The following is a 14,657-nucleotide window of genomic DNA, read 5'->3' on the forward strand; positions in this document are numbered from 1 at the left end:
GGAGAACAGTCTGACCAGGCTACAGAGTAATGTATTCCAATCACCCCAAATTAAAGGTAGTTTAAGGATGGAAGAGGGCTTCAGAAATGAGAAGCCTCTGCAACCCAAACACCAAGACAAGGAGGTAGGGGGTGGGAAGGGAGAGGGGAGTGCAGGCCAAAAGCAGGCAAGGCTAGTTGGAGACCCTGCACTCCTGTCCGCTGGGGTTAAGGGCCTTAGGAGAGGTTCAAACTGCACGGCAAGGGCGCAGGTCGTGTCAAGGAGTCCAAACTGGTGCTGCTCGCTCCTCCCCAGGCCAACAAGTGTAGAGAATAGCTACCCGGGCAAGGAATAGAAACTTTATTTGGAAACCCGGCCGCCTGAGAAGAACCATCTTGCCCAGGTTTGGAAGATTATTTCTTTTATAGAACAAAGAGAGGGGAAGTAAGGAGGTAAAGTTAAAAAAAAAGAGAGAGAGATAAATTGTTGCAAACATTTCCTGGTTTGGCCAGATTCCTGAACGGATGTGTTAATTTCTTCTTTCCTGCAGCCATTCACAGGTGGCCTGGTCAGGGTGTTTCCTGTGAGCTTAAACAAAGGTGTTTCAGCTTAATGTTCAGGCATGGGGGGCAGGGTTCCCAGAGATGGGCCATTATGTGTACTTTAAGCTACAGACAACAACCCATTAGTAATTTACTTGTAACAAAAGCAATAGAATACAAAGGTTAAAAAAAAAAAAAAACAGATGCAATATGGAGTCATTTGTTCTTCCTTATTACAACTGGGGATGGAGGTGGGGTGGTGCCAGAGTAAAGGTCCTGCCCACTGCCACTGCCTTCTCCACTCCTCCAAGCTACCAAGGCATCCAACTGCCCCCGCCGTCCCTAGCCTCTTTCATGGCCGTCACTATTATCCCCACCTTCCAAGGCCTCGGTAGCTCCTGTGCCAGCGCTACTACTTCCTCGCCGCCGGGTGGCCTGAATTACTTCACTGCGAAATAAGGATAACAGCAGTATGTAAGGGACGGATTGTTACAAGTGTGTATTGAGTTCAGTACATGCAAAGAGCTTAAAAAGAGTACACGATCGCAAAATGAACGTTTGAAAAAAGTTAGCTGTTAATACTCTCTCCTTTGAGAATTTTTCGCCCCATCACTCCCTCCCAGGTGCGTCCTTTCCATCTCCCGCCCGCTCCTCCGCGATATCCCCCGCCCCACTCACCCGCGAGCGTGGTCCCGGAGCCGCGCAGGGGATGGGGATGGGGATACGGTCGGGGATACGGATGGGGCTTGCGGCCCACAGCCGAGTGCTCTGAGGCTGGTCTGAGCGGCGGCGGGAGCTCCCCGCAAGGAGCGACACTGGCGGCGTGGAGACAGCAGGCAGTGGGCACCCGGCGGCGTCCGGCGCGTCCGAGGGGCCCTGCCCGCGCCCTCCCAGCGCCCGGCCGCCACAGCGCTGCAGGGGCCATCCTGACTGGGGAAGGCGGCTTATTGGACCGTGTGCGGATGGCCGCAGGCCGAGGCGCAGAGCCCGGGTGCCGGCTGATAGGATCGGCCCCGCTGGGCAAAACTCACGTCCTTTCCTGGTGCCACTGCGGGTGGCGAGAGGGCTTCGACCCAAGGCCTGGGGAATAAAAGAAGGGGAGCCGGCTGGGGTCGGTCAGGCCGTGCGGCCAGAGGCGGATAAGGCTGAAGGGAGGCTCTGGAAGCGCGTTTGCCGAGAGCGGCTCGTTGGTCTAGGGGTATGATTCTCGCTTCGGGTGCGAGAGGTCCCGGGTTCAAATCCCGGACGAGCCCAGGCTTTTCCTTTTTTCTGCGAAAGCCTAAAATTTAAAAAAGTTTCTTTTTCTCACACGGCCAAGGTAGAGGCTGAGATGGAACTATTCTGGTCCCTTGACCTCGATCCTGATCGTCTTAGTTTTACGAAGTAAAGGATCGGATGAGATCAATTCATACAGGATGTGGTCTTTGTACGTCTGAGGGCAAAGTATGAAAATGCTCGCACCGCTTAAAACACATGTCCTTGGAAGAGACACGCCTGGTGCGGACTCCTGCGCACCCCTCGAACACCCCAAAGGCGAGCCAGGGGCCGCGGGTTAGCGGGCCCCGGGGGATGGGGCGCGCTGTCCTCCTGCCGCGGTCGCGGTGCGGGCGGGCCAGCGCGGGCCCCGGCAAGTGTAAAGCTCGCCTGTGGGCAGCCGAGGTCGGAACTCGGCCCCTAACACGCGCGCTCGACTCCGGACCTGGCAGGAAGGGCGGCGAGCGTTTTCAAAGGATTACATTTTTTAGCAAACTTTCTACGCTTTCATGTTACGTCTTTTAAGGGTATTGGAACGTAAAGTGTGCTCTTCGTTCAAAAAGTTTCAATGTTGTAATTTGCGCCAGCATGCATTTATTACATTTATGGATCTATCCTAGAATTAATTTGTTTAGAAATGGTTTATTCACGAAGGGAAAGAAAAACAGGGCTCGTCCGGGATTTGAACCCGGGACCTCTCGCACCCTAAGCGAGAATCATACCCCTAGACCAACGAGCCGTCGTGAGTTCTTTCTCTCCGTCATTATAAAGGAAGGAGAAACTTCTTAGTCCCGCGCCCCCAAGTGGTTATCTATGTAATTTTGCTTATGTATTTCAGCCGTTTTGCGTTCTAGTGTTTTCGATATTCTTTTTTCTTTTGATCTTTGAAGATCAGTGACACAGAAGAAAACAACGGTGTCATTACCAGTGGAATATTTATAATTATATTTATGTTTATGGCTGATAAATTGCAGTGAGTGTGTGGCAATATCCCTGCAGCAGGCTTATTCCAGATTCTCACCCTTGCTGAGTTTTGCATGTTGTGCATTCCTATATTAGTAAAATTGTTGGTTTCCTGCCTACACCTTTCATCCTAGTGTTGAAAGCACTTTCAAGCCTAGAAAATTACCATCTCTGTGTTTTTACTCAAACTACTCTCTTCAGCTGGAAAATCTCTCTTTTCCATAAGTCCCAAACTCTGACCTCAGAAAAAGATCCTTTGACATATTAAAACCAATTGTATGTGGTATATAATTGGGTTGCAGTCTTGTCTCCTCTAATCATTATTTATTAGAGGATAAGGGGCCAACACTAACAGCAACACTGAATTCTGCTGTATAGTTGGCAACCAATTGTTATAATTGGTGCCCAATTATCCTAATATCTTTAAGGCATGGCTTCTTTTCTATATCTTAAATTCTTAAATGCCAGTATTGAGGCTTATGCTGGCAAAGCTGGTGCTCAATGAATAATTGCTGAATGACCGCAATTTGTTCCAAATCCCTTAAAAATAAAAATTTTGGTACGTGGACAATCAGTAATTGTGAGTAACTCTAGCAAATAATTAACCAGATAGGAAACTACAAGTAGACAGGGTGACTATCCTAAATAGGCCTATTTGCCTATATTTATTTTATATCCCATTCATTCTTCAGTTCATTCATTTGATTGCTCATTCATTCAATGGACATTTAGGAGCACTACGTGCCAGACTCTGAGTTGTCAACTTTCTTCTTCTGGTTTGACAGGAGTAAATAACAGTTCTGGAGCTCCAAAGTTCAGTCCCCACCCTTTGATTTATTTGACACTGTACTAACTTGAGCCTTCAGTCCTTCTCAGGGCCCGAGGCAAGGAGAATAAGAATACCCTTTAAAAATGTTCATTAGTTCTAAATGCCAGCAGAGTTTATTCATCAGAACCTAACTGGAAAAATATATGCCCTTGACACTGAAGAAGTTTCTATTTCTCTCGAAAATGAGGAAACTACAAAATACAATTCATTAGGGAAAATAATTTAACCACTTTAGCTTTCTGGAAATCTCCATTCTTTACAGTTACCAAGAGGTCTGTCTCTATGCTTACCTCTCCCACTTGAATTTACTACAGTTATTATCATTTTAGGGCTTTTTTTCCTTTTCTTACTCCTACTTCTCTCTGGTGATTGAAAGGGTTTGTCTTTTACTCTACAGGTGCCACTAGAGCATCACATTTGCCCTCCCAACAATGATACAGGAAGATTGACAGTAACGAAACTCAGGATATCAATTGCCCAACTCACAGTGAGAAATGGCTCTATCTTGGTAGGAGGAATGTCTGTGATCTCTTTCCAGCACGCATCCTTCCCTCACCGGTGAAGCAGTAGTACATAGGTCGTAGCGGGGCACAGGGAGACAGAGGACCCTGAGGAACATTTTATTCCAGCCACAGTAAATGAAGAAGCCTGGTGACATATCCTTCTCCTATGCAATGAACCCTACAGACTCCATTACCCATATTCCCCCAGTGTGGTGCCTCTGCGCCCAGGGACACCAGATACACTAGAACTCGAGTTTTCAGATTTTCATAAAGTTCCTAGAAGAATGCAACCCCTTTCCTGGATTGGGACATTCTCTCTGTAGAGATGTTCATGAGACTGGTTGAGCTCCAGGTAAATCTTTCTCAGTGTGGCCTGGGATTCATCTTTGACTCTAGCTGATATTCATCACATCTTGGTGGTCCTGGAATAGCTTGCTGTCACCACCCACAGATCAGAGCATTCCAGTTTTCTTCTGGCAACAGATCTTAAAAGACAAGGAGAGAGAGAATGCCAGTGAGAGTACAGGAGGTGGAAGAGAATTCAACTACACTCACAAAGATGTTGGAAATTTTGGTGCCTGCCACCCTCTTCCTACTTCTCCCATTAATTCCAGCTCTAGAAAATTCTGCCCATATATATTTGCCAGGACTAGCTGCTCCTGGGTGCCCCTTATCTGATCTCCATTAAGAGAAGACTTAAAGCCCTGAGATGTTCCCAAGGCAAACCCCTACTTAGTGCATTTGTTGTGCACTGCATGGAGCAGGAAGCCTCTGAGGCCAATGGATCTGTACATAGATCACTATTATCAGACAAGACTCTGCACGGGATTTTGCTTCTTATTGACTCTGTGGGGAAAATTCTCCCCAAGGAGCTCGTTCTTTTCAGAGGCAAGGCAGCCCGTTAAAAAGGACTTTTCTCACCTGATGGAAAGTCTTCCGTTGATTCTGACTGAATGTCAGGAGGAAAGAGGAAGTATCTGAAGAGGAGATTTGTTGAGTGAGACTCTAAGGCTCACAATAGTGACTGCAATCCAAAGGATTGTTTGTTTGTTTTCTATTTACTGTTTCTACAGAAGGATCAGAAACTACAACGCAAGGACCATGGCTAAAGCGCCTCACGTGATTTTGTTTTTCTTGGTAACTTCTCTAGATTAATTCAATAAACATTCATCTATTCATTACACAAATATTTATTACGTATCTACTGATGGCCTGATATTGTTCGTTGTGGAAACATGTTGGCGCCCAAGCAGGCTCTGGTTTCATGGTAGCCCCTCTGTTGCTTCCCTGGGCTCCACACCTAGATATCTAACTGCCTTCTGATTGCCCGCCTGGGCGTTCTCAGCACTTTCTGCTGTGTTCAAGGCCCAGCTCATCAGCTTTCCTCACAGACCAGGTTCTCTGCCTGGGTTTTTAGTCTTAGTTAACTGGTAGCATCATTCACCACTCTGGCTAGAAACTGGAGGTCACATCTGTCTTTCATTAGGCTTCACATCTAATTTATGCCCAGCCCTGTCATTCTTTTTCTGAAATGTTTCTCCAATCCTCGCCTTCCTTTCCTCCATCACTACCAACACCTTATCTCATGCTCTCTTCACTCTTGCCTTGTCTGTTGCAGAAGTCACCCTTTTAAAACACAGATCTGAACTTGCCACTTCCCTTTCATCACTCCCCCCTGCCTACACAATAAAGACAACCCCAGGCTCTTCAAAATGTTACCACAGACTGTTTTCCAGTGTTCTCTCTCTTCCCTCGTTCCCTCACTCCCCTGAAGTTCCAAACTGCACAGAATTAAGCCACTATTCCTTGTACCTGGTATTGCTTTTCCTGTTTCTCTCTGGTGAAAATTTATTCAGCCTTTAAAATGCACCTCAAATGCTACATCCTCTGTGCATCTTTTATGGACATCTCATGGGCCAGTGGTTCTCAGAAGAGGGAGGTATCTGTGTTGAGGTACGTCAGAGTCAGTGGAGAAGCTTTTAACAAAACATGTCTTTGAGAAACTCTGTCCCTGTTAGTCTTACCTTTCTCCTTTACACGACCTTCTCTTCAAGCATTGAAAAAAATTTAGTTCAGCACTTGCTTGCTATACTGACTAGTAGACCCTGTGCTTCTTGAGAGTTAAGTCTACATATTCTATATCTACAACACATAGTAGTTGCTCACTTAATGCATTTGTAGTCTTTCCAACCTATGACATTCCAGAAAAACTTCATAAGCATCTTGCTGAGAGAGAAATAAGGTGAAATATTTCTTTTTTATTTTAAGTTTTCCCTCATTAGTGCCAAAGTAATTATTATAAAAGAGTTTGCCTTACTACAAGGCTAGCAGACTAAAATACCAAAAATATCAGGAAGGGCGTTCATATGATTGGCTTGAGACAGAACACTGAAACGAGGCGCTGCATGTGGGTGTTCTCACCATGCTCTTCTCCCACTTTCATCCTAATTGGCTAATACTTGTTTCCTTCCCTCACACTATTGGCCTGCCACCTGGATTTTTCCTTTTCTTCCTTCACCCTCATTTTTCTTACGCTCCTGTCCTTCCGTTTCTTCCTTTTGTGAGCTGTTCTCACAAGGACTATTGCAAACACTTTCCAGAATTTATTGGGCAACCAGTAAGTGGCAGACACAGCCCTGGGCCAAGGTAACCAAGTGGAGCCGGCTCAGGAAGGGCACTAAAGAGTCGGGGTGGGGAACTTGCCAGTTTTTATTGATAAATCGAGGGACATTTTGTGTACAAAAGCAAACCAAACAAAACCCCATTCATTTGTGCTCCAGGTAGTAGGCAAGAGTTCCCAGTTCTCAACCTTTCTTAAGCCAAAACGGGGAGCGTCTAAGAGGAGATTCAGACAAGATGGAGACTTCTGTTTAAGCTGGTAGATGTCTCACTTTGCAGCACATAAATTATCCGGTCCAAGCAAAGGACAGGCCTTGGAGACAGGGCAAGGGGGGAGATGTATTCTAGCTGAACGACAGAATCAGAAGTCTCTCCCCATCGTACCCCTCTATTTTTTTTTTTTTTTTTTTTTTTTATTTTGTAAACGAACTGCTGCTTTTTCTTTAGGTGAGGCTCAGGAAAACCGAGAAACAGAGGCGAAGACAGACGATGAAGAGTTCTGGGGGACTGGACCCTTAGGCAGAGGAGACCCTGGCAGCCGGGCGGGCCGGGACAGACCGGCGGACAGCCACGCAGGCAGGCAGAAGGCTTGGCGGCGGTCGCCCGGGACAGCCGGGGACCTCCAGCGCCGGGATAAGGAGCCTGGGTGGGACCGAGGAGGCGGGGCCCTGCCTGGAGAAGGGAGTGATGGACAGTCGGTGCCTTCCAATCGCGTCCTTCAGAGTGTGAGGGGCAGGCCAATGAGCAGAAAGCTGGGGCCGAGGTCGCGGCGGAGGGCTGGCAGGCAGCGGCGGGGGCCGCGAGCGGGGAGCGCGGCGTGGAGGTGCTTGCAGACGCGGGCGGCGGCGAGTCCGGAGCCCCCCAGCCGGGAGCCGAGCTAACCGCGGTGGCGACGGGGGCCCAGCGCCGCGGCGGCTGCGGCGGGAAGACGATGGCCGCGCCCGCCGGGGCTGGGGCACTGATTGCATCCCCAGACCGCAGGCTCTGGCTGTGGTCGGTGCTGGCGGCGGCGCTCGGGCTCTGTGAGTGATGTTGGGGCCGGGGCGAGGGCGGCGGGGCCAGGTGGCGGGCCCTGTGCTCGCGGGGCGCAGAGGTGGGGAAGGGGCGCGGCCTGAGCGTCTTGGGGCGCGGGGAACGGGGCCGGCGGGCGGGGCGCTCGGGCCCCGCGACGGACTGGAGAGGCGCGGAGCCTGCTCTTTCTTCCTGGGTGCCTGCGTGTAGAGGAGGCGGGGAGAACGCCCTACCTTGCTCATTCGTGGGGGGCTGTCTGGGGAGCGGGCCCGGCGGGAGGCTGCATTGGGCCCTCGCGGGGTCGCCCACCGTCTCCGCCTGGTGAGTCTGGGTCGCCCAGGCCCGCTTGGGATTCCGGTTCAGGAACCCGGGCGTTCTCCACCTTTGGGAGGTGACGGAAGGTTGCAGGGTTTTCACTCGTACGGCCTTTGTTGGTGTGTTTCCCGGTTAAGCGACTGTTGTGTTTTACTTTGTTCGTTCCATTTCCAGTGCTCTCCAACCCATTTTTTAAGCTTCCGAGATGGAAGGGTCCCGGAGTCTCATTTGTTTCATCTCTGTAGTGTGCACAGCACCAAGAAGAAATTTACCTTACTTCTGGGTTAGGATGCAGAGAGCTGGAAATACCACTGGAGTGACCTGGATTTAAAAGGGTTTATTCAAATGTATAAGACGAGGGTGAGTCAAAAAAGCCGCACTCCGGTTATATGAAAACTTATGTAGATTCTACAGCCATAGTGCGGATAATATTTGACTCACCCTCGTAATTCCAGACATAGTCACCATAGGACATTAAAAGGCACGTTTTTCTTTTAAAAAAAATCGCTTTGCCAGATTTCATGGTGAAACATAAGGTAAACTTCAGGCTAGATTTGTTGAATTGGATGAGTTGGTTTATGGACATCTGCATTGGTGTCTCTCATAAGACTTCTTTTTGTGTGTTGTTGTTCAAAGCAGAGTACTTGTTGCTGTCTCAGAATGTGGTTAAGTAATGGTTATAGAGCCAAATCCTAAGAAACCGTGATGACTTGTTCATTTCTTTTGTTTTGCAAAATGTGAGTTGCGTCACAGTAGCCGCACATGAGTATTCTCAGTAATTAGTTTCATGGACAAGTCCTTAATGTAAAATTTGGAGCCAGGAAAAATATCATTTAATAATGATTCCAGGAACTATAAAGTATAAATGTAAAAGGTCCCCCCACCTTCTGGAGGTTGATAGATGAAGATATACCTTGTGTATATAAGACAGTCCATTTTGTATAAATGTCTCTTTTGAGGGGGAGAAAAGGTAAAAAGCATGGGTTTTTTTTTTTTTTAATATGTATTGGTAAAGGTGGTAATATTTATGTTTTAAGTGAACAGGTAGGAAATAGCTTAAAACTAAGGTGTATCAGAAATTTTGTGTGTTCAGACAGAATTATTCTGCGTGAGAGGCAGACGTCCATCTTTATTGAGCACAGAAACAGTCAGAGTAATCGTTATTAAACTCAAGGTATTAAAAAGTAGCAGAACTGAAAAGCTATTCATGGCTATTAATACAAAAAGATAATCAGTTACTTCTATACACACCTTGGACATACCTAGCTCTTCAATAATGAAAGATGAATGCTGATATGTGAAAGTCGGCAGCTGATGTTATTGGTTAATTTTAGAAAACTGTTGAATGTTTCTTCTTTCAAGCTACCTTTTCTTGTCATGAATACTGCACATAGCAGTTCATGTTCAACAGAAAGCCTTCTTGAGTTCGATCTAGACAGTTACTCAACAGACATTTACTAAGCATTTTTTAAGTACTAAGCACCAAAAGTATTCTAGGAAGGACAGTCCCTAGCCTCACGTAATTTATAGTTCAGTGGGAGAAACAAAGTGTGGTAAGCAGTATGCGAAGTCTTTCATTAACGGTTTGCTGTGAGATCACGAAGGAGAGTCATCATCTCAGACTGATGTGAAGACTGCTAGAGAAAGGGATGCTTAAGCTAAGTAGATGTTGGGAGAAAACAGTATATGCAGAGTCGTGAATGAACCTGTTGGTACATCAGTGTGAGAAGTTGGAGTGTATGTATAGGAGAGATGGTGGGAGTTGAGGCAGGGGAGCCAGCCAGAGGCACTAATTCCCAAAGGACCTTGTTTGCTGTTCATAAGGCTGAATTTCATTGTAAGGGCTGTGGGAGCTTGTGAAGGATTTCTCTGTCTATTGAGATGTGAAGGGTAGGTTAGAATGGTGTGAGGCTCAAGAAACCAAAGGGTTATTGTAACAATGCAGAGGAGGAGGATGGAAGCCGTGAATTAAAGCAGTGGGATATGAAGAGAGGACATATCCGTGAATTTTTAAGAAAGTAAATTTGATGGGGCTTGGAAATCAATTCGTTGTGGACCTGAAAGAGAGGAGTGTAAGATGACCCTAAGGTTTTGGGCTTGGAAAGCTGAGCATAGTTTTGAAAAGTGGAGTTTTTCACAGATGAAGAATATGGGATGAGGGAAAGGAGTGTTAGAAGAGGATGATGAAGTTACTTTTGGATATGTTGAGTTTAAGATGTTGCTGAGATATCTCACCAGAAATGGGACAGTTGCAGAGATAGTTTTAGAGGCAAGGAGAAAGTTCTGGTAGGAAATATAGATCTGGAAGGCTTTACGTGGGTAGCAGTTAAAGCTATGGATTGCGTGGATGAGGTCAGCAAGGGAGAGTGTGTTGAAGGAAATAGCAGGTGAAGGACAGAGTCCTGGGATATAGGGAACCTGAGAAGGAGGCTCATTGAGTAAATGAAGAACCAGAAGAGTGTGGTGTCTTGGAAACTGAGAGAGAGTGAAGTGGTTTTTGTTGTTTGTTTTTATAAATTTATTTATTTATTTACTTATTGGCTGCGTTGGGTCTTCATTGCTGTGCGTGAGCTTTCTGTAGTTGCAGAAAGCTGGACTACTCTTTATTGCGGTGCTTGGGCTTCTCATTGCGGTGGCTTCTCATTGCAGAGCACGGGCTGTAGGCACATGGGCTTCAGTAGTTGCGGAGCATGGGCTCATTAGTTGTGGTGCGTGGGCTCTAGAGCACAGGCTCAGTAGTTGTGGCGCATGGGCTTAGTTGCCCCGTGGCATGTGGGATCTTCCCAGACCAGGGCTCAAACTCCTGTCCCCTGCATTGGCAGGCGGATTCTTAACAACTGTTGCTACCAGGGAAGCCTGAGAGTGAAGTTTTTTCTGTTCTTTTAAAAGAACTTTTATTGAGACATAATTGACATACAATAAACTGCATATGTTTAAAGTGTACAATTTGATATTGTTTCTTATTAGTAATGTATATATGGCAATCCCAATCTCCCAGTTCATCCCCTCCCCCGCCCCGCTTTCCCCACTTAATGTCCATATGCTTGTTCTCTACATCTGTGTCTCTGTTTCTGCCTTGCAAACCAGTTGATCTGTAGTATTTTTCTATATTCCGCATATATGCGTTAATACATGGTATTTGTTTTTCTTACTTCCCAAGAGTGAAGTTCTAAGGAAGAAGTTTTAACTGTGTCAGGTGAAGAGAGCGTGAATACTTCAAGGATTCACTGGATTTGGCAATTAGAATGTCTTTGGTAACCCTTAGGCGGGGCTGAACACACGGTATATGAAGAGCACCTCTCAGTCAGTTGCATCACCCGTTTCAGTAAAATGGCACTGCTGTCCTCTGACTGCTCAAACCAGAAACCTAGCACCCGCCCTTGATAGCTCCCTGTCCTTCAGTCCCCACATCTAGTCAGTTGCCCCATCTCCAAGATACATCTAGGACTCACTCACTTTTTCTTTCCTCTTCTTCCCTTTTTTTTTTTTCCCTCTCAGCCCTTTTTTTCTATCAGTGGTCCACTCCTAGCATTTTAGTCGAAATCACTGTCATTTCTTGCCTGTGGTACTGTGATAGCCTCACAGCCGGTCTCCGCATTTTCCCCTCTTTCTTCCTTTTAGTCTGTTCACACAACTGCAAGAATGACTTTGTAAAAATGCAAATCAGATCATGTCACTTTCTTGTTTAAAATTCTTAATGGCTTCCCTTGCACTGTGAATGACATTCCAACTTCTCCCCGTGGCCTACAGTTCTCTGTGCGGTCTGGTTTCTGCCCACCTCGCTGACTTCAGCTAGTGCCCTGTGCTCCCTTGCCCACTGTATTCAAGCCATGCTGCCATCTTCAACTCTTTGAAACTCATTCCCACCTCTGGTCCTTTGCACTTGCTTTTCCTGCTGCCTGGTGTGCTCTTTCCCCAGAACTGCCCAGAGCTGTCTCCTTTTCATCAGTGAGGCCTTAGCTGAAATGTCACTTCCGCAGAGAGACCTTCCCCAGCCACCCTATCCATTGGGGTCCCCTGTTTTCATTTCTTGGCCCTTAGTTTATGTCCATATTGTTATTTCTTACTATTTGGTGATTCTTCTCTGTTCTCCTCCACTAGAATGCAGGACAGAGATAGTGTTGGTCTTGCGTAGAGAGGTATCCCTAAGTGCTTAGCGTAGTGGAGATGATAGATACTAATACATATTTATTAAATGGCCAGTAGGCATAGGCACATCTTAATAACAGTTTATTAGTAGTTTGCCACATGGAGTTAGGATTTAGCCTGGCACGTAGTAGGTATCCAAGAAATGTTTGTTGAAAGAAGGAATGTTTTTTCCAAGTGTGATTTTTATGCATGATCCGATAATTTTCACTCTTTAAGCACCATTTCATATTTCTTCAGAGATGTATGAAATGAATTAACATTCTTCAACCACTTTAAGCACTATAGTTTTGGAATTACTACTTATACTGAAATTGTTTTATCATGTTTGTTTTAGTTTCGAAGTGTTTTATCAATAAAACTTTTCTATTTTTTGAAGCTTTTTGGCCAAATGTAGAATTGAGACACTACCCCTGTAGTTGAAAGGCCTTTTACTCCTTGTTTACTAGTTGGGATAATAAAACAAAAACTTAGTCTTTTTTTTTTTAATATTCTACCATAAGCTGCTAAAAATGAAATAAAGACAATATTAAGTGAAAGAGAGAGATATGTGAAAAGTATATAAAATGCAAATTTGTGTTTTCACAAAATCTTTATTCACTTATTCAACCAAATGAACACCTGCTGGGTGCCAGGCACTGTTTCAGGTACCTTGGATGCAACAGAGAGCCTAGATTCTGGTGGAAGGTGACAGACCATTCAAATAAACTGTGAATACCAAAGGACAGTTTAAATTTCTGACAGTCACCACATTTAAGATATTCACCTGCTGTGAAAGTTTGCGGTGTAAAAAAAAAAAAGAGAATACTGTTGGCATTACAAAAAAGATGTTTCATAAACTTACAAAGGATCCATTGTGGGATTTCATTAATGGTTGCTCTTTCCTGCTGAGTTTACAGTGTGATTTAATTGGGAATAACGTGATATACACAGTTTTTCAGAAATATTGCTGCCTCCCCACCACCTAGTGAATGCTGGTCTACCTGCTAAATATTTCTCACATTCCTTTCTATCACCACTGAGGCTGATTTAGTGCAGCCACAATCACATTTCTCCTGGATGGTCAGAATCTTCTAACTGGAGCCCAGTTTTGTTTTTACTTAAGTTGTATCTTTTATCTGAGAATTTGGATTCTCTGTGTAGGACATGCGTCTCGCTTGTACCTAAACCTTGCAAAGATTTTAATCTTGTTCTCCATTGGTGTCATTTTAAAATGAGAGAATAAATGGTTTGCTTTGACATGGAAGTCATTATAGATTAGTTTTGTCTTTAGCCTTCATCAGAGGAAGTTTAATTAGAACTAGAAGCATTACCTGAGGTCTCAATATCAGATGGCTCTGGGTCTTGATCCCTGAGGCTGGTGAGATATGAAGCCTTTGTATGTCTTGAGTGATAGTCCTTTCTTCCTTTTCCACTCTTATGTTGCCAAGTGCTTGACATTAGCAATACCCTAGAGTCCAGGCCAAAGTCGCTGGAATTTTGGCTGCTAAGAGTCAGTTGGCTTTGTAACCATTTGTAGTGCCTGAATTTTGAAATTGTAATTGTCTCCTGGGACCTTTGTATTTTTGCCCTTAAACCTCTTTATTTATTTATTATCTTTTTGAATGCATATGGGCTTCTGTGATTTTTTTTTTTCCAATTTATTTATTTATTGTCTGTGTTGGGTCTTTGTTGCTACACACAGGCTTCCTCTGCGTTGCATTTCTCTCTTGCTCCTTGCAGTGAGGTAGGGGAGGGAGGGGCTAGTCTTTGTTGCAGTGCACGGGCTCTTCATTGCCATGGCTTCTCTTGTTGCAGAGCACGGGCTCTAGGCACGTGGGCTTCAGTAGTTGTGGCACATGGGCTGAATAGTTGTGGCTCACGGACTCTAAAGCTCAGGCTCAATAGTTGTGGCACACGGGCTTAGTTGCTCTGCGGCATGTGGGATCTTCCTGGAGCAGGTATCGAACCCTTGTCTTCTGCATTGGCAGGCGATTCTTAACCACTGTGCCACCTAGGAAGCCCCTTACTGTGATTTTTTATTCACTTATATGCTTTCCCTTGGTCTCGTTAGGCCTTTATCCAAGAAGAGAAGGATGATTTCATTGATAAATTTTCCTTCAGTGATTTGTTCTCTTTTTTCTCCCCTTTCCAAACTCAGAGTCTCTTTAGAAATTGTGATCCTCTGTAATACCTCTGATCTACTGTCAGGGCCTGTGGCTTGAATAGTTTTCTAACTATTGTGATACGTTGTACCCAGTTCTTAGGTTTAACTAATTGGGGTTAGAGATGCAATATGTCTTTGCTGAGCCTGAGTTATTTATTATTGTGGATAAGATTGCCCAGTAGAATGAAATCCATGACTTGAGCTTGTTAGTGCTGTGCTACAACCAGCTGAACAAATGTTGATGAATTTGCAACGAACATTTTCTATACTAAGACTCTGATATTCCACTTTAGAATCTGGGGAGTTTATTATATGCAATTTAAGACCATCTTTAAAATGCTGTTTACCAA

The 14,657-nt window shown here is 45.3% G+C and overlaps 1 protein-coding gene and 2 non-coding genes across 3 annotated transcripts in view; 2 read left to right on the top strand and 1 right to left on the bottom strand.

Annotated features, from left to right (window-relative positions):
- Positions 1 to 1,702: 1,702 nt before the first annotated feature.
- TRNAP-CGG (transfer RNA proline (anticodon CGG)) lies at positions 1,703 to 1,774 on the top strand. Its single transcript has one exon. It is a non-coding gene; the product is annotated as a tRNA-Pro (tRNA).
- Positions 1,775 to 2,442: 668 nt separating this feature from the next.
- On the bottom strand, positions 2,443 to 2,514 carry TRNAP-AGG (transfer RNA proline (anticodon AGG)). The gene has a single exon. It is a non-coding gene; the product is annotated as a tRNA-Pro (tRNA).
- Positions 2,515 to 7,429: 4,915 nt separating this feature from the next.
- The window catches only part of MPZL1 (myelin protein zero like 1), a 62,173-nt gene continuing 54,945 nt past the window's right edge, over positions 7,430 to 14,657 (top strand). Inside the window, exon 1 of the mRNA XM_057726813.1 lies at positions 7,430 to 7,711. Coding sequence (XP_057582796.1) covers positions 7,621 to 7,711 — 91 coding nt within the window. The 5' untranslated portion in view covers positions 7,430 to 7,620. The remainder of the gene's footprint in view (positions 7,712 to 14,657) is intronic.

Source organism: Hippopotamus amphibius, chromosome 3 (assembly GCF_030028045.1).
Source record: "Hippopotamus amphibius kiboko isolate mHipAmp2 chromosome 3, mHipAmp2.hap2, whole genome shotgun sequence".
Classification (NCBI taxonomy): domain Eukaryota; kingdom Metazoa; phylum Chordata; class Mammalia; order Artiodactyla; family Hippopotamidae; genus Hippopotamus; species Hippopotamus amphibius.